The sequence below is a fragment of the Lissotriton vulgaris genome, chromosome 7 (assembly GCF_964263255.1).
Source record: "Lissotriton vulgaris chromosome 7, aLisVul1.2, whole genome shotgun sequence".
NCBI lineage: Eukaryota > Metazoa > Chordata > Amphibia > Caudata > Salamandridae > Lissotriton > Lissotriton vulgaris.
This window is the reverse complement of record NC_141695.1, coordinates 1,490,245,543-1,490,270,294: the sequence shown is the minus strand read 5'-3', so window position 1 is coordinate 1,490,270,294 and position 24,752 is coordinate 1,490,245,543. Positions and strand designations below refer to the sequence as shown.

Genomic DNA, 24,752 nt, shown 5'->3' with positions numbered 1-24,752 from the left:
CTTCTGTGGTAGTTCAGGCCCCCTTCTTGAGCCTTTCCCTTGTAAAAGGTGGCAGGCTTATTGTATTTGTTCCGTCTTCGCTCCATTTGGAGATTCGGGCGGATTAGTGTGATTTGGAGCCATTCTGAGTGATTTTTTAGTAGTTTTGAGGTGGTTGTGGGATATCTAAATGGTTGGTTTCAAGTAAGTTTGGAGAAACTTCAGGTGAATAACATGAAACGGGTAAGAAAACTGGGTTAGAATGCTGTGGTAGAAAAATAGGAACAAATAGTCTCATCAAGTTGGATTGGGCGAGTTAAAATTAAGTTACAGACTATGTTCATATCTAGGCTCAGGGTAGGCAATGTGAATGTTATAGGGTGGAGCCCATTATGCTGGTGGGAGCAGCATAAGTCAATGCAGGCAATATAGGCCATAGCCATCCATCTAATAATTACCAAATAGTAAGTTATGCCCGTGATGTGGACGGGTAATTAACATTAACCAAGTAGCCTCCCTCTTCTGAGTCACTGTGGCTTATCTTTAACACCCTGTGAGGCCCACAGTGTAGTTTCCGGTGCCTTAGCATGGTTTGTCGATGAGTCAGATACTGTCACTGCGGGCGTGGACAGTTGGTTAGGAGAGAAATGGAGTGCTGGTACAGCCTGCTGTGACTCTAATATAGCACTGTAACACTGTTCCCACACTCAGTCTACGATGGGGGTGCCGGATTTATGACAGGCCGACCACTGCAGAGGAACTTGTTTGGCTGCAGGAACTGGAACTGAGTTTCCTTCCTACAGTTAACGAGGAGGAAAGTAGAGAGGTGGTGGGAGTAGCAGGCTGCACCAGCTTTTTCAGTGGGTGCTTCTGCTCTTGCTGATGGTTCCTCCCTTGCTGATGGTTCCTCCCCACAAGCGCACATCTAGTGTGGTGCTATCACTGATCAGAACCTTGGGCTCCTTTGTTCTTACAATCTTTGACAAGCCTGCACAATTATTTTTTCCTGGATAGACCAACGACTGTTGCAGAGGGAGGTCTCCAAGAGGCATGCTCTGAGTTGAGTAGGTAGCAGTTTCACCAATTGATTCTAGGGTACTGCAACTGACAAACACGTAGGCCTCCTGCTTGCCTTCCCTGGTCTTCCTTAATCTTCTAGTCCCCTTATGCTTGCATGGTCATCCTTACTCTCCCTGCTCACTCCGGGCCCTCTCAGACATTGTTGGCTCTGTCACACTCCTCCATTTCATAACCTGGAATCCCCTAGACATTTGCATCCTCGCAAGCCATCAGCACTCTTGCACATCATAAGACCCCATCACTCCCCCTAGCTTTCACATACTTGACTTCATCTCCCACGCCCAGAAGCAACATTGTTTCCTCGTTGTGCTTTCAATGGGTTGAAACGTCACATCTTTAACGTTAAGACACTCAACATAAGCAAAGGTTAGTACTACCTGGGCATCCAGGACAAATCCACACCTCTGCAGTATAGTTGCCATTCAGTAGGAAAAATCCACTGACACTTTCCACTTCACATCTTACTACTATTCAGGATCTTGGTGGAGAGCCAATAGAACTTCAACAAGTAACGTTCCCTCATCTACCAGCCTAGTTATCAGTCCAAAGGAATTCTCATGTGTTTTATAGTTGATACATCTACATTTATTTCCTCTTTGTTCACCCCGGGACAAATGCATCTTATGTCAGTCTTGATATGTCAGCCTTGGAACAAAGACTTCCACCTCTCTTGGGAAATGTGCCTTTCAATTATTAATTATGCACTCTGTTCAGATGCTCCATAACCTGGGTATCAGGAGGGCTCTCTAGTTCTGTGTTGAACGTATGAAAGTATTTTGCTCCACAAATAGAGGTTTTGGTTCGTATTTGAATGAATACCTAGTAATTTCGTGCCACCTTAACAAACATACCTAAAGTACACCTCCTTAGCCTTGGCAATTAAAAGAAAGTAATATCAAGGTTCAAACACTTATAGAAGGAAGAAGTGTGCATATCCAGGTTGCCCTAATGTAAAAGTATGCAGTAACATAAAAGAATACAAGCTCGCTAAGCATTGTTGTCACTGGTATTAAACTAGAATATTTTTTAAAGCTAGTTTGTTAAATGTCAAGGTTAAATGTGTGTGTTTGTTTGTTTGCTGGTGGGTTTTTGGAATGAATTGAGCCCAGGCCACCTTCCATATAAATGGAAAGGGGTAATGTTCTAGTTTTGAAATAGATGAAAGAGTGCTGACGTTACAACTTATGCTTACTGCTTTGTCACCAATGTTTAATTATTAAAAAAAAGTATTTTATTGAAATATTTGTTATGCTTTTTAGCACAAGAAACGACACTGGAGAGAGGGAATCATGTACCTCTTTCATCCTGTAAGTACAGTGTGGTTCTTTTTTAAGCTGTGCGTCCTCCTTTTCTTTTTATAGTGAAACTAAAAACGTTAACGTGCTTTTCTATTTCCAGACATACCCAACCAGTCTCAGCACACGCCCCCGTGTCAGCCTGCATCCACAAGGCCACAATCACACATTCAACAGAGTCAAGGTAGGTTCAACAGTGCACAATACAACTTGAAAGTATTACTAATGTGAGCAATCTAGCACATTTGTTTAGTGTTCTACTAGGTCATAACTAATATTCCACCTTCTGCTTATCACCTATTGCTGTAATGCAGGTCTCTGCCACCTGCTGCAAATCACCCCACATCCTATATTGTCTGTTTTATCTCCCACTCAAGTGTTCACCCTCACTGCTGTCTGCCTTCCTTGAGCAGAGCCAATATCCAGAAGAGTCATTCTAGGGCTGTATTTTAACAGATATCCCCAAGAAAAATCTAGTTGTATTCCTAATCACAATAGGAGTCACACTGATCGGTACGCAGACTTTGTTCTGATCCCCTGCACAGCTGTAGAGTGCACAGAGCTAGAATGCAGAAGTGAAATATATGTTTTAGACCTATCATCCTTGGGTTGTTTTTCCCCAAACATTTTGTCTGCTTACCTCCACTTTTTGCCTTATCTTTTTGTTGGCCTTAGGACTTCGAGCACTTTACCACTGCTGACCAGTGCTATGGTACATCTGCTTCTCCCTTAAACATGGTGACATTGGTGTATACATGATTGGCGTATTTGGTTTAAATATAAATCTCTTGTAAAGTGGTATACCATATACCCAGGGCCTGTAATGTAAGTGCTGCTGGTGGCCTGCAGCACTGGTTGTGCCTCCCACACAAGTAGCTTTTCAAACCAGTCTCTTGCCTGCCGTTGTGAGGCCTGTGTGCTCAATTTACTGCCACTTCTACTTCCCATTTAAAACCTATTGTCAAGCCTTAAATTCCCCTTTTATTACACATGTCACACATAAGGTAGGCCCTAGGAAGCCCCTAAGGCAGAGTGCTGTGTAAGTAAAAGGATCAACATGTACAGGTAAGTTTTACATGTCCAGTCCGGGCAGTGGCAAATAGATACATTTGTTTTTCACTACTGCCAGGCCCTCTCCTCTCAGATGCTAATATTGGGAATTCCTTAAAACACTTTTAACCTGCAATTGCTCATTAAAAAGGAGTAGTGTTGTACTTGGCCCTTCTGGCAGGTTCACCCCTAAACTTTTTGCTTTGTGAATGTGAATTGGTAGTGATTTTTGGTTTCTGCGCACTTTCACTGTGTCCCAGTGGAAAGTGCGTGCGCACTCTGAGTGCGTGGAGTAAGGTTGGCCTGCCCTCCCATAGGAATGCATGGGGAATGTCTGTGTCCCTGGTAGTTCCTGATGCGGGAGGTGTGCCTGCTCGAGTTTGGTATGTGCAAACTCGTGTGATTGAATGCTTTGCAATGATGTTTGTGGCATGATTGTGTCTTGTGCGGAAGTGCCACTTCTAGGAGTTGACATGTTAGTGTAACATGTGTCTGACATGTGATTTGGCTGGAGCTGGCTGGGATGCCAGGCTCCATGAGTCATGATGGGTCTGCCCGGTGGTGAGTGTGAGATTAGCATGCTGATGGCTGGGGAGGGCTGCACCTGGTTCCTGAATGGGGCTGGGCTTTCCCCACACAATGCTGGTTCCGCCCCCTGTGGTGCGTCTAGCGACCCTAGCCTCCCTTGTGAATGAAAGGGGTGGTTGAGCCATCAAGGGTGCTCCAAAACCAGCTGCGACTGGTTTCTCCCCCACCCTGCACACACAGACAAAGGGATTTCAAGTATAAGAAGGGGCTGTGTCCCCTTACAATTTGTTCTGTGCTCTTCCAGGATCCTGCCTGAGGGGGCTGCTGCTGTTGCTGGGCCAGAGGACCGCCACTTGGACTGCCTCCCTGCCTGAAGGCCCAGTGAGCTGGCTCTGGGCCCAGCCTTGCCCCCCTGCCTACCTTAGAACTTTGCTGGTCTTTGTGGCTCCTAGCGCCTGGGGAGCGCTTTTCCTGTTGTCCCTAGCGCTGGGAGCGCATTGGTTCCTTTAACGCTGTGAGCGCTTTCCTCTACCCGCCTAGCGCTGGGAGCGCTGTATTTTGTGCCCACAAGCGCCTGTGAGCGCTTTATTGTGCCCTAGCGCAGGGAGCGCTTAATTGTTCACTATCGCTTTGGGAGCGCTGAATTCATCTTTAAAGCCGGTGCCCACCCGGCATTGCCCCGCAAAATCGTCCCCGCCGCCGCCCGGCCCACCGCAGGATTTCAGGCAAACCGGAAGCGGACGGGAGCCCACCCCGCACTCCGGTGAGAGGAGGAGAGAGAGGAAGCCGGCGCCTTCCACGGGGCTCCCAGGAGTGAGGGAGAGCCCCGTGGTGACCCGTTTAAAGGAGGGAGAGCCCCGAGGAGCGGGAGCTCTCCTGCAGCCCGGCCGCCACACCAAGCCTGAGGAGCAGCGCCCGAGCAGAGTCCCCTCCGTCCTGGTGAGTAAGGAGGGCTGGTGGGGGCTCCACGAGTGCCACGGTGTAGCCGGCCCCAACCCGGCTACAGTTCTGAGCGGGCCCGCCGTTGTGGGCCGCTCCAGCAGAGGGGCCATTGCTTTCAGAGTCCCCAGTGGGGGACTCCGACGACGGGGAGCATTTGTGTCGGACCCACGAGGGTGCCCAGGGGGCAATCGTTTTATTCAGAGGCCCGAGAGGCTCGCAGGTGATTACTTTCGAGTCCAGTGAGGCTCAGGGGAAAATCTGTGTTCCAGTCCCCCGAGCGGGGCTCCTACGTTGTTCAGGGGCATTACTTCTCGAGTCCACGAAGGACTACACCGCCAGTGCTGCCATTGGTTGACGAGCCGCGGAGGCTCAAGGCGATACCTCTGTTTTGCGAGCCCACGAGAGGCTCAGGCAGCCTATTTTGTCTTGAGAGCCCAGAAAGGCTCGCAGCGCCACAGTTCTAGAGCTACGGAGGCTATGGGGCACCCCTTTGTTAGTTGCGAGCCCAGAGAGGCTCGTGGGGCATATTTGTTTATTTAGAGCCTGCAAGGCTCCCACATTGTGTTCTTGAGCCCAGGAGGTTCCCACGTTGGCCCCATCATTTTTCCCAGCTGCCCAGCACTTCGTGGGCAGCTGCCACGTTTAGGCCCCTGGCACTGGGACACAGGGCGTCCTAGCCCCAACAAGGCCAGAGGGCCTAGGGACAGTCACAGGTGATGACTTATGTGAGTTGGCGCAGTTGCTCTTTAATACACCGCTGAATGTGTTGTTTAATGCATCATGTGTTTTCTTTCCCTGCACCTCTGAATGTGTTTTAATGCGTCATGTGCCTTGTTCTTAGACCTCTGAATGTAGGTTCTGCATCATGTGTTTTCCTTCCCTACACCTCTGAATGTGTTGTGATGCATAATGTGTAATGTGCTTATACCCCTACAGGTATTGTGATACTTAGGTGGTTGTTCTTGCTTGTACAGGTGGTGCTAGTGACGTCCTGGTTCCCTGCGTGACCTGTTCCTAAGGTGGTTAGGATTGCGTAGGTGGTACTTACCGGTTACCAGTGGTTACTGGTTGTGTGCTTTATGTTCTATTTTATGCTACAGTGATATATATTCTATGTTCTAAGTGCTCATTCTACCAAGTGCTAAGTTCTAAAAGTGCATATTCCTGACAGTGGTCCATGTGGCCCTGTCTTGTACATATCCCCTGTAAATTCTGCCCGTGCCTGGTGGCACATTGTAAAGTGTGTGTTTTCATCTAATGTGTTTTGGTGTAATACAAAGGCTATTTTTATATATAACCTTGTGTGGAGTTTCCTTTGTGGTGGGCCTTGGGTGTTGTTGCTGGGGTGCATGCGCAAATACTTAACTCACATTGCCTCCAAGTTTAGCCTTGCTGCTCGCGCCACGTTACCTAGAGGGTGAGCAGGGGTTATCTTGGCGTGTAACTCCCTTGCCTTGACTTAGGAGTGGTGGTCTCTGACTGACTTTGACGCAAGCCCTGGCCAGCCAAGGATCCCATTTCTAACAAGTAGCTACATCATGTGTCACATCTTTGGAATGGTAATGATAAATCCTCTTTACTGGTACAGTTGGATTTAACATTACTGTTTTTGAAATGCTACTTCTAGAAAGTGGACACTTTTCTGCTCGTAATGCTCTGTGTGCCTTGCAGCCTCTCTAAAATATATGTCTGAGAAGGGTGACAGCTGCACTTTGTGCATTCCCTCTCGACAGCCACAAACTCAGAAAGGGTAGGTGTGAAAGAGAACTCATCAGCATTTATCTACATTCTGATAGCTCTTTTTGGGCAGGAAAATAGAAGGAGAGCTGATACGCCCGAATAGCTGAATAGGCAGTTTCCCATTTCCACACAGAGGCCTGCTTGCCCCCCAGAGATAGTCTGACAGACAGGACTGGGATGAAAGGGGACCTGTGCACTTCAAGGGCCTGCTTTGAATTCACCCCACTTCCAAGGCACATTTGGGTATAAGTACTGGGGCTCTGACCCTACTAAGGTAGTGCACTACTGGGCCTGTGATGAATTCTGCTAGGAGTAAGGACTGCTGTGTTACATGGAGTGTCACTATGTTTGACTGCTGCTCTGAAGGAACAGCTTTCTGCTTTGCTGAGCTTCCCTGCTGTCGGCTGATCTCTGCGCTGCTGAGGACAAGGACTGGACCCATCCCACTTGAACCCACAGTGACTTCAAGGGCTAGCTGGCTTGCCCCCTGTTCTGAAGTCTCAAGGCTATCAAAGACTTTCTGCAACAGCACATGGGCAATGCCATATCTGAGTCCTGCCCTTCCAAGTGGTGCCAATCCAGTCCTGGGCCCTTGAAAGTTGACGTTGCTGCCCAGAACCATAGAAATGACACTATGTCTACTTTGCGCTGATCCGAACTAATGCAGTGCCCTTGATGCTGACACAGTGCCGATCCCTCGCGCACTGTGGGTCGACGGCAAGTACCCAAACTTTGAGGTTCGATGATGACGCAGCGCCTGCATCGTAAGGGTTCGACGTAAGACCCGACTGCGAGGCTCAACAACCATGCTTTGACCCGACGCTTGCTCCAGCCATAATACTTTTTCAGCAGGCCCTGCGTGGGTACTTAAGCCGGACTGCCCTCCATCATGGTCGGCCTTAACTTAGGATTTACAACGTTTCAGCACGACTTCAAATAACACCTAAGCGCTATTTGACTCTAACCACTACTGTTTGATTAATTCTTCAAAAATTCATAACTCCAGTTCTACTTATTGTAGTTTTGTTGTTTTGGTGTTGTCTTACTCCGAAAATTGTTCTCTATTGTTTTAAACCTATGTGAAGTATTTTTGTGGTGTTACTGTGTTTTGCATAAATTTGTTACACATTGGCTCTTAAGATAAGCATGCCTGCTCTGTGCCAAACTACCAGAGGGTGAGCACATGTTATTATTTAAAGTGTACATAGCTTTCCCTGACTACGATTGTGGTCCCTACTTGTACAGGGTGCTCTGCCAACTAGAGACTCAATTTGTAACAATATTTTTTTCTCATCTGCTACGAAAACTTAATGTGCCATTTTTGTTTTACTTTTGAGGTCTCGCTCTCGAGACCTATTGTCGTGGAGTTGCCTCTCAAGGGAGACAGACTGGGGCACGCGCGTCGATTTCACATCATGGGCGCGCACGCCCAGCCCCCCGGAGCCGTGCGCATCTCCTGTCTCAGATTGCCAGGAAGTCAGCCATGCCTCTCTGTCACGCGCACACACACACACACACACAGACTGCATACACACACGCTCACACACACACGCTTGCACACACACACACACCCCCCAACCTACTCACGGGCTCACGCACACACACACACACACACACAGTCACACACACGCGCATCCACACACTCAGTCACACACGCGCATCCACACACTCGAAGTGCCCATCTCCGGTCTCGCTAGCCTGATGCACCAAAAAACAGTGTTTACACGTCCCCCTACTCACCGGGCTGACTGAGGACTCCCCCGCTGCTCTCCAGGCCGGTCTTTCCTCCTCAGGTGTGTGCAGGGTCAGCGGCTCAGGCTCGGCAGCAGGCGGGGCTCTCCATGAGCACGGGAGCCCCGCTAGCTCACACACCGCAAATCTTCCGGCTGGCTTCACGGGCACAGGAGCGCCGGGTAGGCTCCCGTCTGCTTCCTGTTTGCGGCCCCGCCTCGCCTCGCCTCAGGTTCAGCTCCTTTTCTCGATGACGAGTTTCCTAGACGTCCGATGTGCACGCTCACGGCACATGGAAACGCGCACAGCGTGACTTTGAGTGTGCGCCCGTACAGCTGAGGTGCATGCTCGCTCGCTCACGACGTTATCCTTCGCTTGTTTGTTTTTTCAGTCTTAACCCTCGAGGACAGTCCAGAATAAACCGAATGAGTAGTTCTTGTTGAAGACGTTATACATAGTATTGGCCAGTGAGAGCCTCTGCAATTGTAAAGGTCAGGCAAAACGTCACTGTTACACTAGGAATATACTTGAGACAGTGATGTCTTGACCGGCCTCATCTTGGTAGCGGCCTACAGCCCAAAGCCTATAAGATTGAATAAATATTATATATGTTATTTAGTATGTGTGGAAAGCGGCAATCCTTTTGATACCTAGATTGCGTTTTCAATCCTTACCCCATTAAACAAAGGATAAGAAGAGGCCTGAGATGTCTCCTATTTTATTACACGGTATATCGTGTGGGAAAAGTAGCCAGTGTTAGTGCCTACTCTGAGTGCACTTGACTTTAATGTCCATCGCCTGTAACTGCTCTGCTGCAGCGGCAGTAGTTGGAGTGTGGCTGTCATTGGAGTGCCGGAGCACTGGGGGGTGGAGGGGTGTCTGATGATTGAAAACTGGGGTCCTCAAACACCTACTTTATAATCCAGGTGAGTTATCCGAAACTAGCTAATGGAAACCCCTCTATCCCTACCGACTTCCATTATGCATTGAGCGACCACTTGGGGATTTTATCACCTACTTTAAAGTGTGTGTGTTCATATTTGGGGAGCGTTCCCATAAATCTATGGGTATGTATGGCAGCACTTATCCACCCCTTCTGGGTCATCATTACCCTTTTGGTTTTGAGAATCTGTAACCAATGGGACGTTCACCCAGGCACAGAGATGCCCACGCCTGTGCCTCACCATCTGAACCTTACTTCTTCTGGGCCTGAGATCACCTGCCTGAGTCACACCGGCCTCCTTTGTTGTGGTCAGGTCGGCGAATTTCCACCCTCGCTGCCATGCCTGGGGCTGGTGCTATCTTACATAGGAAATTTACAACGAGGTGAACATATCTTTGGGGCCAGCCTCTATATTCTCATTTGAAACGGATTTCCTGGCGGGCGCAAAGTCTAGAAGCGCGTTTTATTTTTTACCTGCACAAGATTGATTGTGCCCCATGGCGAGGTGGTTGTTGCCATTTGTGGATGTTACTCGGTCTTGCCTGGCAGCACAAGAGAGTGTTGGTGCTTGTAGCAAGACATACTTTCTCGAGAGAGGCACAGAGTCTTGCACAGTACTTGACACTTACCACGAGTTGACCGTCCCTTTATTTTTATTGAAATGCATCTGGGGGACTTGGACTTGTGTTTCAGATCCTCCGATTTTGTAACTTATAGAGCTTAAAAGTAGACCTTCTCTAATATACCGTTGTATACCCACTTTTTTTTATAATTCCTGTGTTGTTTAGTGTGAACACCTTTGACAACTTACCTTCAAGGAGCAATCGATCCACATTGTCCTGAAGTCTTGTTTTCATTTTTTTGGGAGGCAGCCGGGGACTACCAAAGCACTTTGTGATCTGTGCTTTCTGTAAGAATTGCATATGGTATGTGTGGAGATGCCACACACGTTGAAGCAAGGGGGCTTGGATGTGTGTTAAATGCTTAATGTAGAATGATGGAATCTTGTAGGTGATGGTTAGTAAACTACTGCTGTTTTTGTGCTGCTGCACAGCCCTGTTTGTCTTACCTTGTGTTATTGACATTTTTGTAATGCACATTCACCGTCCTTGATGGCGCTGTAGGCTGTCTGATAGTGCCCAGCAGCTATTTAGGTATTTCCTTCACAGCCTCAGAGTCTGAATTGTCCTGTGATGATATATATGTTCTGGGTATCTGTAGTCAGTCTGATTATGTGTCCCTGTCCTGTTTAATGAGCTGAGGATGTGTGATTCTGATGTTGTAAATTTACCGAAGGTTCTTTATGAACTGCCAAGGCGCATCGGATGTCGGTAAGATACCCTTTGCCCTGCTTTTAGAGAGCAGTCACCAGTGCGCTGGTGACAGCAAGCGCCAACCAGTGCACTGAAATAGTTAACTTTTTCCTAACCTGTGTGGCTTACCATTATTGCTGCTATCTGAAACAGAACCATCTCTAGTAATTCCCAATTAAACAACTCTGAAAAGCCTATTTCTCATTACTGGTTGTTTTCTTCACAGTTGAGTGGCTGCACATTTAAGCAGATTGCCTCCCGAGTACAGCAACCTCCTAAAGAGACCTTTGAATAACCAGAGCTGGAATGCGTTTAAGCCATATTAAGAGCCATAGTCTCCTAATTTAGAATGTTGTTTAGATTACTGGACCTTACATTGGCATTAGTTTAGTTTAAACAGCCTGGAAGGTATTTGTCTAGGTCTTAATTGTGATTCTTAGTTCATTTTCCAGGGTGTATGTTTAAGAATCCGCTTTTAAAAGGAGGAAAGGGATGTGCTGAGGAACGGGACGTGGTGTGGTTCTCAAAGGCCTCTCTTACCTGCATGTGTACTTCACTTTTTTGGTGCGACGTAAGAAATCTGCATGATGTAGCATGGAAAATTACCCTTCAGTTTGAATCTGCCAGGCTTTGATTAAAATGCTGTTCAGTTTGGAGAGATTCAGAGCATGGCTTTGAAACTAAATCTGCGATCTTCAGTGAAGTTGTGTGTAACACTGTTAAATAAAGGTATTTTTAGGTCGGGCCTAGGCAGCGCTTGCGCAGCTCTGCGAGGCAGGCTGTGTTTGAGTATGGACTTGAAGCTACCCTCACTTTCCGCTTATATTTTTCATTGGTTTGATTTGTTAATAGGCTTGTTAGTCCCTCCTTAGTTACTGCCTTGTCTTCATTTGTAACCTCCCATGAGGACTGCCCCTTTTGCTTCTGTTGTTACACTGGTATGTCTTATTTAGTGTGCAAGCACCATTTTCCTTAAGGAGTTAATCCTACTTCAGGCACAACATGCTTTCCTGCAACATTCAGCGCGCCATGCACGCTTTCACTTTCCAAGCAATCCGGGACAATGGAGGGTGCTTTTTTGAAGTGAAATAGGTCTTGAATTTACAAGGGTTTGAGCTATTGGCTTTGTAAATTACTGTGCCTTTTATTTGTTTTAATTATCAAAACAGATAATAAAAGGCATTGCTAATTACAATGCCAGTAGCTTAAACTCTCAAAAAAGCGAGACCTATTGCATTGCAGATGCTTGTTTCTTGCACTCTCTGCTGCAAGTCATAGATTCTACTTTAGGAAGTGTTATGTAATTCTTAGTGTGTACCTGTCAATTAGCAAATGTTGTCAAAAACAGATTTCCAGCATTTAGAAAATCTAGTCTGAAAAGACAAGCAGTGACGGTAGATGGCAGTTATCAGATATCCGTATTGAAGTCCTGAGATAAGAAATCTAATATGTATGAGCGCAATTGCAGTACATTCAAAAAGCTTGCACATTGCTGTATGAAAGTGTAGCATCTTTTCGCATTTTGATGCAGGCAAGGATCCTTATACTGGAGATGGTCTAGATAGGAGTGTTAACTAAACGAAGGAGATAGGCTTTAAAGTTTAGAGGACTTAATTAGGAGGCCTGGGTTTGGGTGGAGTTGGAAATTTAGGACATTACTCTGTGCAGCCTAGGGAAGAAATCACCATTTTGATTTTTGGTTGTGGATCTTGTAGCGTCCTCCCCAAACTGAGAGCATGCAAAGGACTATGCCACAGATGGAGCTCTGGATTGCACTTCATTATTACTCAGCATACAATCACATTCTGATCTCTGAATACATAATAACCATTAATAACAACACCTTAATACTGCCCAGCTAGTTAACTACTTCCTCTAGTGAGTCTGCCCAGACCCACAAGGGTTCCTAGCACACATGGTCCCACCACAGTACATCCCCCCTTTGTTGAATGAAAAGTACAAGCAACAGTTATATTATATTTTTTCGATGAGTCGTTGAGGCGCTCGCAAGACTCAACTAGATCGAGTGCCAGGGAGTGGTTGAGATGCACTCTGTTAAGGAACAGTTGGTTCAGGTTCTGATGCTTGATCTGGACTGTCAGGTGGGATGGATTAATCAGTAGGTGTAGGAGCAGACGATCGCAAGGGTAGGTGTTTATAATGTAACATGTCCCATGTGCTGGACTGTCGGGATGATGTGCAGCACCAGTTGCACGTTACAACCCTCAGCGGATCAACAGCAAATGGAGGGTTTGTTTTCCGCTTTGTTTAGCCAGGACTAAAGACTCTCTCCGACACCAATCGGCGTATGTCTTCAACTTGCACGTCAGAGAAGTGTCGATGATACTAACCTCGTCAGCACTCAAGTATCACTCTGTTGTCCATTGTGGCAGTTTGGTTCCGATGGCTCTCCCAAACAGCAAGGTGGCGGGGCTTTCACCCGTTGTGGAGTGAGGAGTTGAAGGATAAGCACGGTGGGCTTGACACAGGGCCTGCTTCAATTCATTTCCCTGAAGGCATGCTTGCTGAATAACCCTTTTGAAGGTATCCATAAAAGGTTCCACACACCTTTCCTTGAGGCCACAGAGGTGTACTTTTTTGATTCTTGACATTCATTCTGACTTGGAACTCTCTGAACTCTTTCCTGTTGAACGGTGGACCATTGTCAGAGTTGAGAATGGCCGGAGTACCCACATGCTGCAAAGATGTTGTCCAGTCACTCAATGACCTTGTCATGGGTTATTGATGACAAATACTCTAACAGTGGGAAGGTGAATATTCATCAATGACTACCATGAGATGATGTCTGTTCCCTAGGGGCCCATAGAAAGAAACTACAAGCATTTCCCAAGCCTTCCGAGGAAGTTCAGACATGGTCAGTGGATGTTGTGTCACTTTAGGGGAAAGGCAATTGCAAAGATGGAACTCTACGTTCCCTCTCAATCCGCTCATCAAAGTGCAGGACCCACACTCTGTCTCTTAGGGCTCTTTTGATCGCTGCAATACCACAATGTCCTTCATGGGCTAGTTGAATGACTTGTTGTCTCAGGCTTTCAGGACTGACAATTCTTGAGCCTCTCAATACAACACCTTCAGTTCATCCTGTACCTTTTTGAGCTAGGATTTTGAGATTATGCATGTTCTTGTCAGCATTTGTAGCCTCAACAATCTGTTCGATTGATATGGCCACTGGCGTATTAGACTTCACAATAAAGTTGATGTCCTCCTTAGCTTTCTTGAATGATGAACTTTGACGATTTAGTGGTACTCGTGGAAAATAATCAGCAGGGTTCTAATCTTTGCACAATTGTACACAAGCCATGTAATCATACTCTTACAGTCTTAGACCCACCTCTCAATGAGAGGGAGCCTCTTGTCTTTTAGATTCTCAAAGATGGTGAGTAACGCTTGGTGATATGTGAGGATAATGAAATGTTTTCCATACAGACACACATGAAAATGTTCACTTCACAGGCCCATACTACAGCCAGACTCTCCTTCTCCAGCTGACAATAGGCCCGTTCTATGTCAGACAGATTCCGACTGGCACAGTGTGTCTCTTAGCATTCGGATGACTGTTATGCTACGCAGGGATTGCCCCCAGCATCACTGGGCTCACTTCCTCTGAGATCTCAGTATGTAGTTTGGGATCAAAGTAGGATATATTGGTTGCATGCACAATTGCATGATTTATTCCTTTGAAACTTTGATTATTTTCACCAGACCATTGGAACCGCACATTTTGGTTTGTCAGCTCTCTAAATGGAGCACTTACAGTACCTACATCTTGAATGTACCTTGAACAATAGCTGGCCATACTGAGAAAAGATCGCAGCATGTTCACATCTTGTTGGGGCAAGTTTCTGACAGTGCTTTTACTTTGTCAAGTTCAGGGTCAGGAGTCATTTCCCTATCAGAAAATATGTGTCCCAAGAATATGAGTTTGGTCTTGTGAAACTCACACTTTGCTGTATTCAGAGTAAGACCTACATCAGCTAATAATTGGCACACTTGTGTAAGAGGCTTGCCGGGCTCCTTTCATGTCTCTCCAAATAAATATATGTCATCACTGCAATTAAAAGTATCTGTAAATTATTTGATGTACAACACCCTCAGGGCTCGAAAAATCATAAAAAAGTTACTAGACCTGCAGGTCTAGTAACTTTAATAATCTACTCAACCTAACTGTAATGTACCTGACCCTTGAACTGGTCTTAAATTGTGTGATCCTAGGCAAATATTTTGTCATATGGAGCTGCCTTTTTCTTTATTAGCACATAGGAGAGCACCTTAAAATATGCAAGTTCACTATTTTTTCTGTACAAAGAAACTTTTTATTTACTTGACTAGACGTTTGCTCTATGTATAACCAGAATCAAGCCCATATATAGGGTACACATGATTACTGGCTTGCCTCTTAGTTCACTAATAGCATTGTCATCTAGGTAGAAGCAGTAATAATTCCTACTACATGTTTAAAAACTCACTTTTCATAAATATATTACCAAAGCATGATGTGGTAGTGCATTGTCCTTTACAGCTAACATATTATCCAGTGAAATGGCTACAAAACTTTCCCTCTAACATGTAGTTTTACTGATAATAGCTCCTAAAATCTTATTCGAAATTGTGTTTCTGCAAAAAGTATTTAAAATTTGCACATGAAAAAAATGAAAATACCAGCATTTGTAAAGTGCACAGTTACCTCCGGAGAGGTGTCCCGGCGCTGGGGGCCTTCAGGAAGATTAAGCAAGCTATTGCCCAGAGTCACATGGTGCTAGGCTAACCTGCCGCCAGCACTGGGGATTGAACCGGGAACCCCGTGGTCCGGACTCAGGCACCCTGGCCACTGCGCCACACGTCTTCCACATCACCAAGTAAAGTGTTCTAGTTTGTTTTGATCCTATAAAACATTTTCAACACAGAATTACAAAAATGGATCTTTATAACTAGTGAAATATATTTGAAATGTTTGAATAGTTCACTAAGCTATTTCAGTGTTGTGTTGGAAAAAAGCCTGACTTCATACAGCCTTTTATTTCAATTATCACACAGTTTATTTTACAAAATCCTCTAACTGAAGTCATAGAAAGAAAAATAAATGTAATAAGATAAGCTGACTTTTGACCTCTGTCTCTGAAGGCCAGCAAATGTGACAAGATAACAAGATTTAATGGCATTGTTATGGTGCTTTCACTTTGTAAGCAATAAAGATGTGATTATATCAAGTTATCATGACACATTGGCTCTGCTTTCAGAGACAGAGGTCAAAAGTCAGTTTGTCTTCCCTGAAGGTAGAGGCTTTTTAACTCCCCAGAAAGGACAAGTAGTCCCTAAAAATAGCTCATCCTGAAATAATCTTTTATATCTGACCAAACCAACATAAGTCTAAAAAGTAGTTATACCTGCAATTCTCTCCCAACTCGAGTTGATGATATCTGATGTTCAGGTCAAGACGGGAGAAAACTTTGGCACTGTTCCGTTGCCTGGTGCTCATGTGCGCTATATCTGGACCAGGATTTCTTTCTCTGTCATTTGCTTTGTTGGCCTGGTTTCATAGCAACACAGATGCGCACTGCACCCTCGCTGTCCTTTTTTGGTACCACCATTATGGGCGACACCCATGGAGCTCTCAATGATGTCAAGCTTCAACAGCGTTTCTAGTTCTTTCTCAACAACTTCTTGAAAGCGGAAAGCGACTCTGTCCTCATTAATGTGTAGTCACAATTTAACTCTTGAGCCTGCCCAGGCCATGAAGTAATGATCAATACTGACTCACTACTTCAGATTGAGTGTGGAGGTTGTAATTGATAGATATCAGTCTTGCGTCACCAGCGGTGAAAAAGCTGAGGGGGCAAGCCCTGGACGAGGCTCCTTAAAGAACATGAATTGGCGCTTGCACGGATACTGCTGTATGTCTCAAAGTCGTTGTGAAGGACCCTTGACTCTACAATGGTTTTGAGGTTGCCCACAAGTATACTTTTGTGTTTCACGGCTGGAGACGTGGCACATGAGATAAGCTGTTCTCAACTGGCATGACGTTAATCAACGCTCCACTATTTATAATGAAAGTTTTGGGGCAACCGCTGACCCTTAACCGCATCGCTGCAGCGGTTATTTTTCCGCTACGTGGCTTTTTTCTAAAAGCCGCGTTAGATGACGAGCTCAGCTCGTCATCCGCACACGACCACCGTGGCTGATGACGAGCTGAGCTCGTCATCAGCATCAAAGGGGTTAATGTAATTTTGGGGCAATGTTCAAATGAGTTTTGTTGTTTCGTTAGGTGGTTTGGTTTTGTCATTAGTACTTCCTTGCAAGCAGCCAAACCTACATGTGCCCATTTTTTGTCAGTCGATGCCATCAGCACACAGTTTCTTTCCTCACTGGCGCTCAATGAGGACATTGAGAAGCCTCTGTAGGAAAAACTTGACTATGAGTGACTTTGTTTGGTTTCTACTTGTCGTACCTGACGCCTCCTTTGTTTTTTGGGCGCATTGGCAAAAAGGCTTCTGGAACGATCTGGGGTTCATTTTCTCTTCTCACTGGGAAGCAATTAGTTTCTTTTTAGCTTGGTAAACCGTTAGGAACTGGTGCTCCTTACCGCAGCCTTAGCACATATTACCTATGGTGAGACATTTGTGTTCATGTGAATATTAAAACCCACATCGGAAACACTATTTTTTTCTTTGTAGACTATTACTTGCATGTGTCTACTCGGTGTTTCTGCTCACTCTTCATGGCCAACGTTGATTCATTTTTCGCCTTTCCAGCTTACATGTCAGCGGCTTGTCGATCTGCTCTTTCTTCGCCCTTGGTGGCCATAAGCATTTTCTCAAAATTTGAGTGTCTCTCTCAACATGCGGCTTCTGTAGGAGTGTGACTAACAGCCATCAATAACTCAAAGACATTTGGTTTCTTCATCAATAAGTTCACTAAATTTGCAATGCTTGATTTCTCATCAAATCTTTCAACAGACTCATCCATAGTTTCACCAGCTTGCTCCCGTGCTTGAATAAAAATGTGCCTTTTATAGTAGACGTTCGGCATCGGATTGAACTTGACTTCTAATTCTTCTTCGACTTGACGGTATGAGATTGTGTCAGCTTGTGGTATTTTCTTCAGTACTTGTTTTACTTCGTCATTAGCAAAGTTCTTAGGTACTTCATGATTTTCTTATTATCGACATCTTCTAGGACATCTATGAAATTATCGAAGGTCTCTATCCATGCAGTCCTTCTGGCGTCAATATTCTGCCTCTTGGCAGTGTCGAAAAAAAGCGGTGGTTTCAGAAATGTGGCTGCACCATATTTAGTACTTCTTTCGGCAGCCATGGAAAATGTCACTATTCTGCAGGCCTTTCGGTGCACTGGATTCCACTTGCCGCTTTGCACACTTCCGCAGCTCAGCCAGGCATGGTCGTTATGCCCGATTTGCAGTTGTGTTGCACTTCCCTCACTTGTGCTGGTAAGTACACTTGTTCTTTAGTACCTGATTGCCACTGCCTTTGCCATCTGCTTGAATACCGATGATAGCTTTGTGTTAGGCTGAGGCGCAGTATCTCTTCTTTTGGAAGTAACAGTGGGTTTCTGCAGGGTCTTCAACTTCTTCAAGAGCCATAAGTGGGCTGGAGCGGGACTTTTCGATTCAACACATGCCAACTGTGAACTGTTTCTCATCGAAATAGGCGCATATGGTACACAAGAGGGGTTTGCAATAGTGTTGCAGACTTACCTGGGAGAGCCGTCTTGTTTCTTCAGGGCACAGATCCATCACTAGTCGCCAGTTTTAATATGCTCCTGAGACCGGGAACATACAAAGGAATAAGCCACACACTGAGCTGTACATGTACGTCTTTATTCCTCAGATACAATCATGTTCTGATCTCTGATTATGTCCAAACAGCTAATAACCACACCTTAACACCTCCACAGCTAGTTACATACTTCTTCTACTGAGTCTACACAGTCTCACAACACTACAGATTTTTGAGATAGTTTTGTTGCGAGAAAGCATACACCCAATATTGGAAGTGCATCACTGTTCTAAAACAGTAGAGGTAAGCAAAAATGGTATTAGGTCTTTCTCACCAGCAATAACTGGCTACCGTAACTTTTAAAATACTCTGTTTAGTCCATTCCAAAGACAGAATATTTTAATATCTCAAGAGAACTGAAAACACACCTGCTTGTTCTATGGAAACCTTCTTACCTGGGTAATTGAAGAGAATTGATTCATGGTTGACCTGAAATATTGCTGTCTCCTGAGGCTTAGGACTACTAAAATTGCTGAGACAGAGGAAGGTTGTACCGGTCAGGGAGAATTCCTGATGACTAGTGGTAGTGGATGTGTCTTGTGGAACTGGAATACGAGTTTTGTAGTTCAACCTGCAACTGAAAGAAGTGGAGTGGTGTCTGAGCAACACATCATGTATTTTTGAGAACTTTTCTTTGAGGGGCACTTTTTTACCTTTTTATTTTATATTTTTGCAGCAGTTACATATCACATAGTTCGTTGGTTCCTAATACACAGACTAAACCAGCAGTACAATTCCATCTGTTAAAGACCTGATTACAACTGAGATCTGGTGCTACCCACTCCATACTATGTTCGAATATAGAAATACAGCTCCTAAAAACAACTCTAAACAATTCAACTATAAACATCCCCCCACCCTGGGTCACATTGGGAAACCCCTCCCCGCAACTTGTGCCACGGCACAGTCCGTACCACCCTCCCAGGCTTTCTGGAAGGTTCATAGTCCGGGATTGTTCTCTGGCTACGATCTCTCCTCTGACCTATCTCCATCCATCTGTGTTCCCTCATTAGCGTGTGAAAGGGGGCTCTCGCCAATGGGGATTTCTCAGTTCATACCCTGCCATGCCCTCGCGTCGTCTCTAATTTGTCTTCCCTACGGACTCGCCTCACGCGGAGTAGTTCCGCTGTGGCCCATTACTTTAAGTCTTTAGCTCAGTTATCCATCGTGGAGTGGCAGAGAGCCCAGCCAGCTAATTGAAATCCTTCTTTTTGCCAGCACCAGTCCCAGCTGTAGGAACCTCTGTGTAAGCTCCTTTCTTTTGGGCCTTGGAATAAGTCCCAAAAGCCCCTGCTTAATAGATTTTGGCATCAACCACCCCGCCACCTGCTTTAAACGTTCTAAGATCGATTTCCAGAACAATTTAAGTTTCGGGCAGTCCCATGTCATATGTAAGAACTGGGCGTCATAATAACCACATTTGGGGCAGTGGGCGGAACGATCCGGGTAGATTCTGTCTAATAGTCCATTCCATCTAGCCTGCACTGGGAGTGGATATGTGGCTAGGTCCTCTCTTAACACCCTGTATATGTGTGATACCAGTCTGCAGCCCAAAGCCATCCAAGTGAGGGCCCAGAGTTTGGCAGTTATGGGTGGTTCCTTTGGAAATGTCGGCCAGATCTCCTGTGCAACTGCAGAGATCTTTGCACAGTGGAGATATTGTCCCTGACCCAAATCAAACATCGACTCATCTTCCTCCCTTGTGAGGAAATGCTGCCCCAGGTATAGATCCCCCATTGTGTTGCAACCTCCCACCATCAATCTAGTGATGGTCATATTTAGATTTATTCTTTTGAACAGTATCACTCCCTGCAGCGGGGCCTCCGGGGCATACAATGCTTGTTTCACCACAGCTTTAATTGCTGTTTCCCATGTTGCAGCGTGTGAGTCAGCCGGATCCCCAGGTAGCGGACCGTGTCAGTGACCCAGCTCATCCCCACTATAGGCAGGGCTTCTATCCCGACATCCCACAGGCTGCCCATGGGGAAAAGTTTAGATTTTCCCGGATTAAGGCAAAGTCCCAAAAATTCAACGAAACGAGTCAGCTCCTGGAGGAGCTCTGGGACCGCCATCTCAGGGTATCCGAGGTATACCATGGCATCATCGGAGTACATGGACACAACATGAACCGCAGTCTCCAGCTTAACCCCCCTGCATTCCATCCGTCGTCTGAGGGCAATCGCCAGAGGCTCCATCGCAAGGGGGAAGAAGAGCGGCGATAGGGGGCAGCCCTGTCGGGTACCTCTTTGGAGTTCCAGACTATCTGAAACCTGTTTCCAGAGGCGAATCCGAGCCGTGAGATTACAGTAAAGCAATTTCAGCCACTTAAGTAGTTATCCCCCAATCCCATTCGGGTAAGCACCAGCCACATATAATCCCACTCAGCAGTGTCGAAGGCCTGACGAATATCTAAAAGACACAACGCCCACTCAGACTCCCGGAGATCCGGCGCATGCCATAAGTGTGCACATCTGCGCAAATTATGTGTGGTATTCCGACCTGGGATAAACCGGGTGGACCAATTGAGTCATATACGGCAAAAGTTGTGCCTCTAGGACACCGGTCAGTATTTTCTCATCAATATTTAAAAGAGATATAGGCCTGTAAGAGCTCGGGGAGTGAGGATCCCTATCCGGCTTAAGGACCATGAAAACCAGTGCTTCCATCATGGTGTTGAGATGTGCCCCCTTGTCTAGGGCTTCTGTGCACACCTCAAGGTGGTGGTCCACCAACTCTGGGGCAAACCTCTTATAAAACTCGTCCGGGAGACAATCACTCCCGGGGCATTTTTAGTTCTTCAGCTGTTTAATTGATGTCAGTATTTCTTCCCTTGTAAGAGGCGTCCCAAAACTATATCATTAAAAAAGTCTTGAAATGCAAGACATCCGGCCCGGGCTACAATCGAACAGGTCTGTTGTAAGTGTGACGCGAATTCACCTACAATCATGTCGTGTGTATACTATGTTCCCCATGGTTTCACAGAGCTGTAATACCGGAGTGTGGTCCATCTCCGTCCTAATCAGCGGAGCTAGCAGCGCTCCCGACCTGTCGCCCTCCATATGAAGCCTCTGTCTATAGGTGGTGTATTTGTATTTCTCTAGTTGCGACCAAGCTTCAAGTAACTCCCCCTTAACTCGCACCCACTTCGTTTTATTAGTTGGAGCACGATGCAGTGTAGCCTCTAGGTTTTTCAAGCGTTTTTCTAAGGAATCGATATCTGCGATAAGCTGGTGGTACGCCCCATAGGTGGTCTTCATACAGACTCCCCTGATAACAACTTTCATGGCCTTCCACTCTGTGGATTTTGTGGCGGTGGATCCCCAATTCTCCCCAAAGTAATGCTGGAGAGCCTCCCTCACAGTCTGTACATATGGGAGATCTGTAAGGGCCTCAGCTCGAAGTCACCATAATTGAATGGGCAATCCACCCGGCACGGAGGTCAGGATCAACAGCCATGGTGCTTGGTCAGACAAATATTGTGGTAGGTAAGAGATGGCCTCTGTCACGGCAACATGGCTGGCCGTGAAATAGCAGTTATCAATCCGAGATAAGGTGTTGGCTGTAGGAGTGTAGCAGGAAAACTCCCTTCTATCAGGATTGCATGCTCTCCATTCATACCGTAACTGCATACCCTGTAGAATACCCGTAAGGGATTTCACCATACAGGGTTTGGTATTGTCTCTGGGGGTGCTCTATCTGACTTCCTATCAAGTATACAATTGAAGTCACCAAAAAGAAGAATTTCCGTTCCCATGTACAGTGTCGCTGCCTTCAGCACTTTTGGGTAAAAATTGGGGCAGTCCAGGTTGGATGCATACCCATTAATAATACATAATTCCTTTTCTTCCCCCCTCCCGAACCGAATAACATACCGTCCTTCAGGGTCCAAGACCTGATGAAGGTCCTGGAATGGAACGCCCAGTGCCACCCACACCGATGCCCCAGATGTGGCATATATTTCCCCCCTCCACCGTTTATGTAAACACTTTATGGTGTCCCCCAGATATGTGTCTCCTGTAGAACCGCAATCGCTATTCTATACCTCTTCAGGAAAGCGTGTACTCTACGGCGTTTAACTAAGTCTGCCATCCTTCGAACGTTCCAATTAAGGAACTTTAGTGATTGTACTGTCATGGTAAGGTGGTAGTATTTTCAAGGCGTGTAGCACTCCCCGTCCTGGGAGTCCCCCCATCTCAACCAGAAATCGTGCATCATGGTGTAATTCTGTGTGACCAAGTAGATTCCAGAACAAATAAATAAACTTCCAGGAACTAAAACTTTCGTAACCCCTTCCTTGTGCAGCAACGTAAATGCGAATATACAGTTCCATATAAGCCATCATACATACCGCCCCATACCTCCCCCCTACCCATAACAAGTAACGCTGTGCAAGAGAGTTGGTTACACCGGGGTGCAACCTAGTCTCTGATGGGGGCATAGCTGCTCCGACAGCAGCCTGTGCTCTCAATGCTTCCAACAATTGACAAGACCTTCGACCTATACTGTAGTCTAATGAAAGAACGAAGGAGAAGCATAATACCACATCAATCGAGAGGCCACTTCCCCATACTCAGAATGCTTTACCCCCTGGCATCCCTCCATAGGCAAACAGGGCTGGCTCCCAGGTCTCAGCATAGTTCAGACACTCGCAGACTTATCTGTACAGTTCAGCAGTTGATACACAGCTCTTAAAGCTTAGTCCTGCTCACTGTACCGGGTTCAAGTTCTGGCGTCACTTCCACTGAATCCGGGACAACCTTGGGGTCCGAGGCCTGTAGTGTGCCATCACGTAGGACTGTGATTCGGCCCAAGCTCATCGTTATCTTTTTGGGCCCTTGTCTCTGAAGCTGTCCACGACTCCTCACAGGGGACGAGGAGTTTGATCCTGCAGAGCTCGTAGAAGGGACCAGGCGCCTCCCCTCTGGAGCCCTGATGTCCAACGAGCCTCTCGCTGAGAAAAAGAATAATGCTCGTCCTTCACTCTCCACACGTAGCTTTGCCGGGAACATGAGGCTGTATTTCAAGTTCAGGTCTCTGAGTCGTCGTTTAATAGCAATGAAAGTCTTCCTGTGTTCTTGGACTCTTTGTGTATAATCAGGGTATATTGGTATGGAGTGACCCTCAAAAAAGAATAGTCTGCGAGAGAGCTGGAGCAGAAGATCTCTGTCCCTGGAATTTAACAACTTCGCGATGATGGCTCGAGGAGGATCTCCGGGTCTAGGGGGGCCACCAGTGCCCTGTGCTCCCGATCCACGCTAAAGAATTTCAACAGCTGTTTGGGTGCCATTTCTCGAGTGATCCAATCCTGCAGGAAGAGGTCCACCGCAGAGCCCTCTGCCCTCTCAGGGAACCTCACAAATCTTAGGTTCCCCCTTCTTGACCGGCCTTCTGAATCTTCGGCCCGGTCATCGAGCTTGATCATCTGTCCTTTCAACTCCATTACCGTGGCACTAAGATTGTTAACCTCTTCCTTCAGGGTCTCTATGTCCTTCTCCATGACCACCACCCTGTCCGAGACCTTTCTGAGGTCACACCTCAGCTGATTGACGTTGATAGCCACAGCATCAAACTTTCAGATCATGTCCTCTCTGGTCGACCGAACTGCGCGGATAACCTCCATTAGGGTCGGGGAATCGTCACCAGCCCCCACCAGTGCTCCTTTTTCCAGTGCTCGGTCATCAATTCTATCCTCCGGGCAGCGCGATTATGCTGGGCAAAGTTTAGTTGATTGTGATTTTGTCATTTTATCTTTACCCATATTGGCCAATTTGTTGTACAGATTGGGTCTTAACCAACCTGGGGGGAGGGGGTCGCAGGCTATATCTTATCTGATTGGGTTCAACCCCGGCCGGGGTCTGAGTCTTATGCACACTGAATGATACTGTTCCAGACCCCAGGATATGCAGGGATATTTAATACGAACTCTGGACACTGCACAGCTATACAACTCCGTTCCTCAGGATGACGGATCCTCCTGCCAAAGGGCGTCCAGCAACCCCCCACCCCCCCTTCTAGTTCATCCAGCGCACCCCCGGCTGATCCACAGGTTTTGTCGGTGTAGGAGATCTCCTTCAATCTCGGTCTCCCACAGCCCTTCAGCCCCAGGTTCTCAAGTATTTGAATCACTTCGCTAGCCCATACCCAGCAGATCGGGTCCCGGTGAGTGCGTCTCCGTCACGGCGCGTTGTCCACCTCCCAACACGCCGTCCGTATCTAGTAATGGCAGACCACTCCTCGACGATCGGGGTGGGGGGGGTCTCCACTCAGAGATACTGCTCCCTGCAGTATTATGAGAATGGCAATCTATTCACAGCCCCCATCCCACAGCTGACGGCCTT

General features: G+C 46.5%; 1 protein-coding gene across 4 annotated transcripts in view; it reads left to right on the top strand.

The window, feature by feature from the left end:
* Positions 1–24,752, top strand: part of LOC147705857 (uncharacterized) — a 233,116-nt gene that overhangs the window by 154,904 nt on the left and 53,460 nt on the right. For all 4 annotated transcript variants that reach the window (XM_086932296.1, XM_086932297.1, XM_086932298.1 and 1 more), the window contains 2 exons: positions 2,319–2,366; positions 2,458–2,538. In XM_086932296.1, the coding sequence (XP_086788422.1) occupies positions 2,319–2,366; positions 2,458–2,538 (129 nt within the window). The remainder of the gene's footprint in view (positions 1–2,318; positions 2,367–2,457; positions 2,539–24,752) is intronic.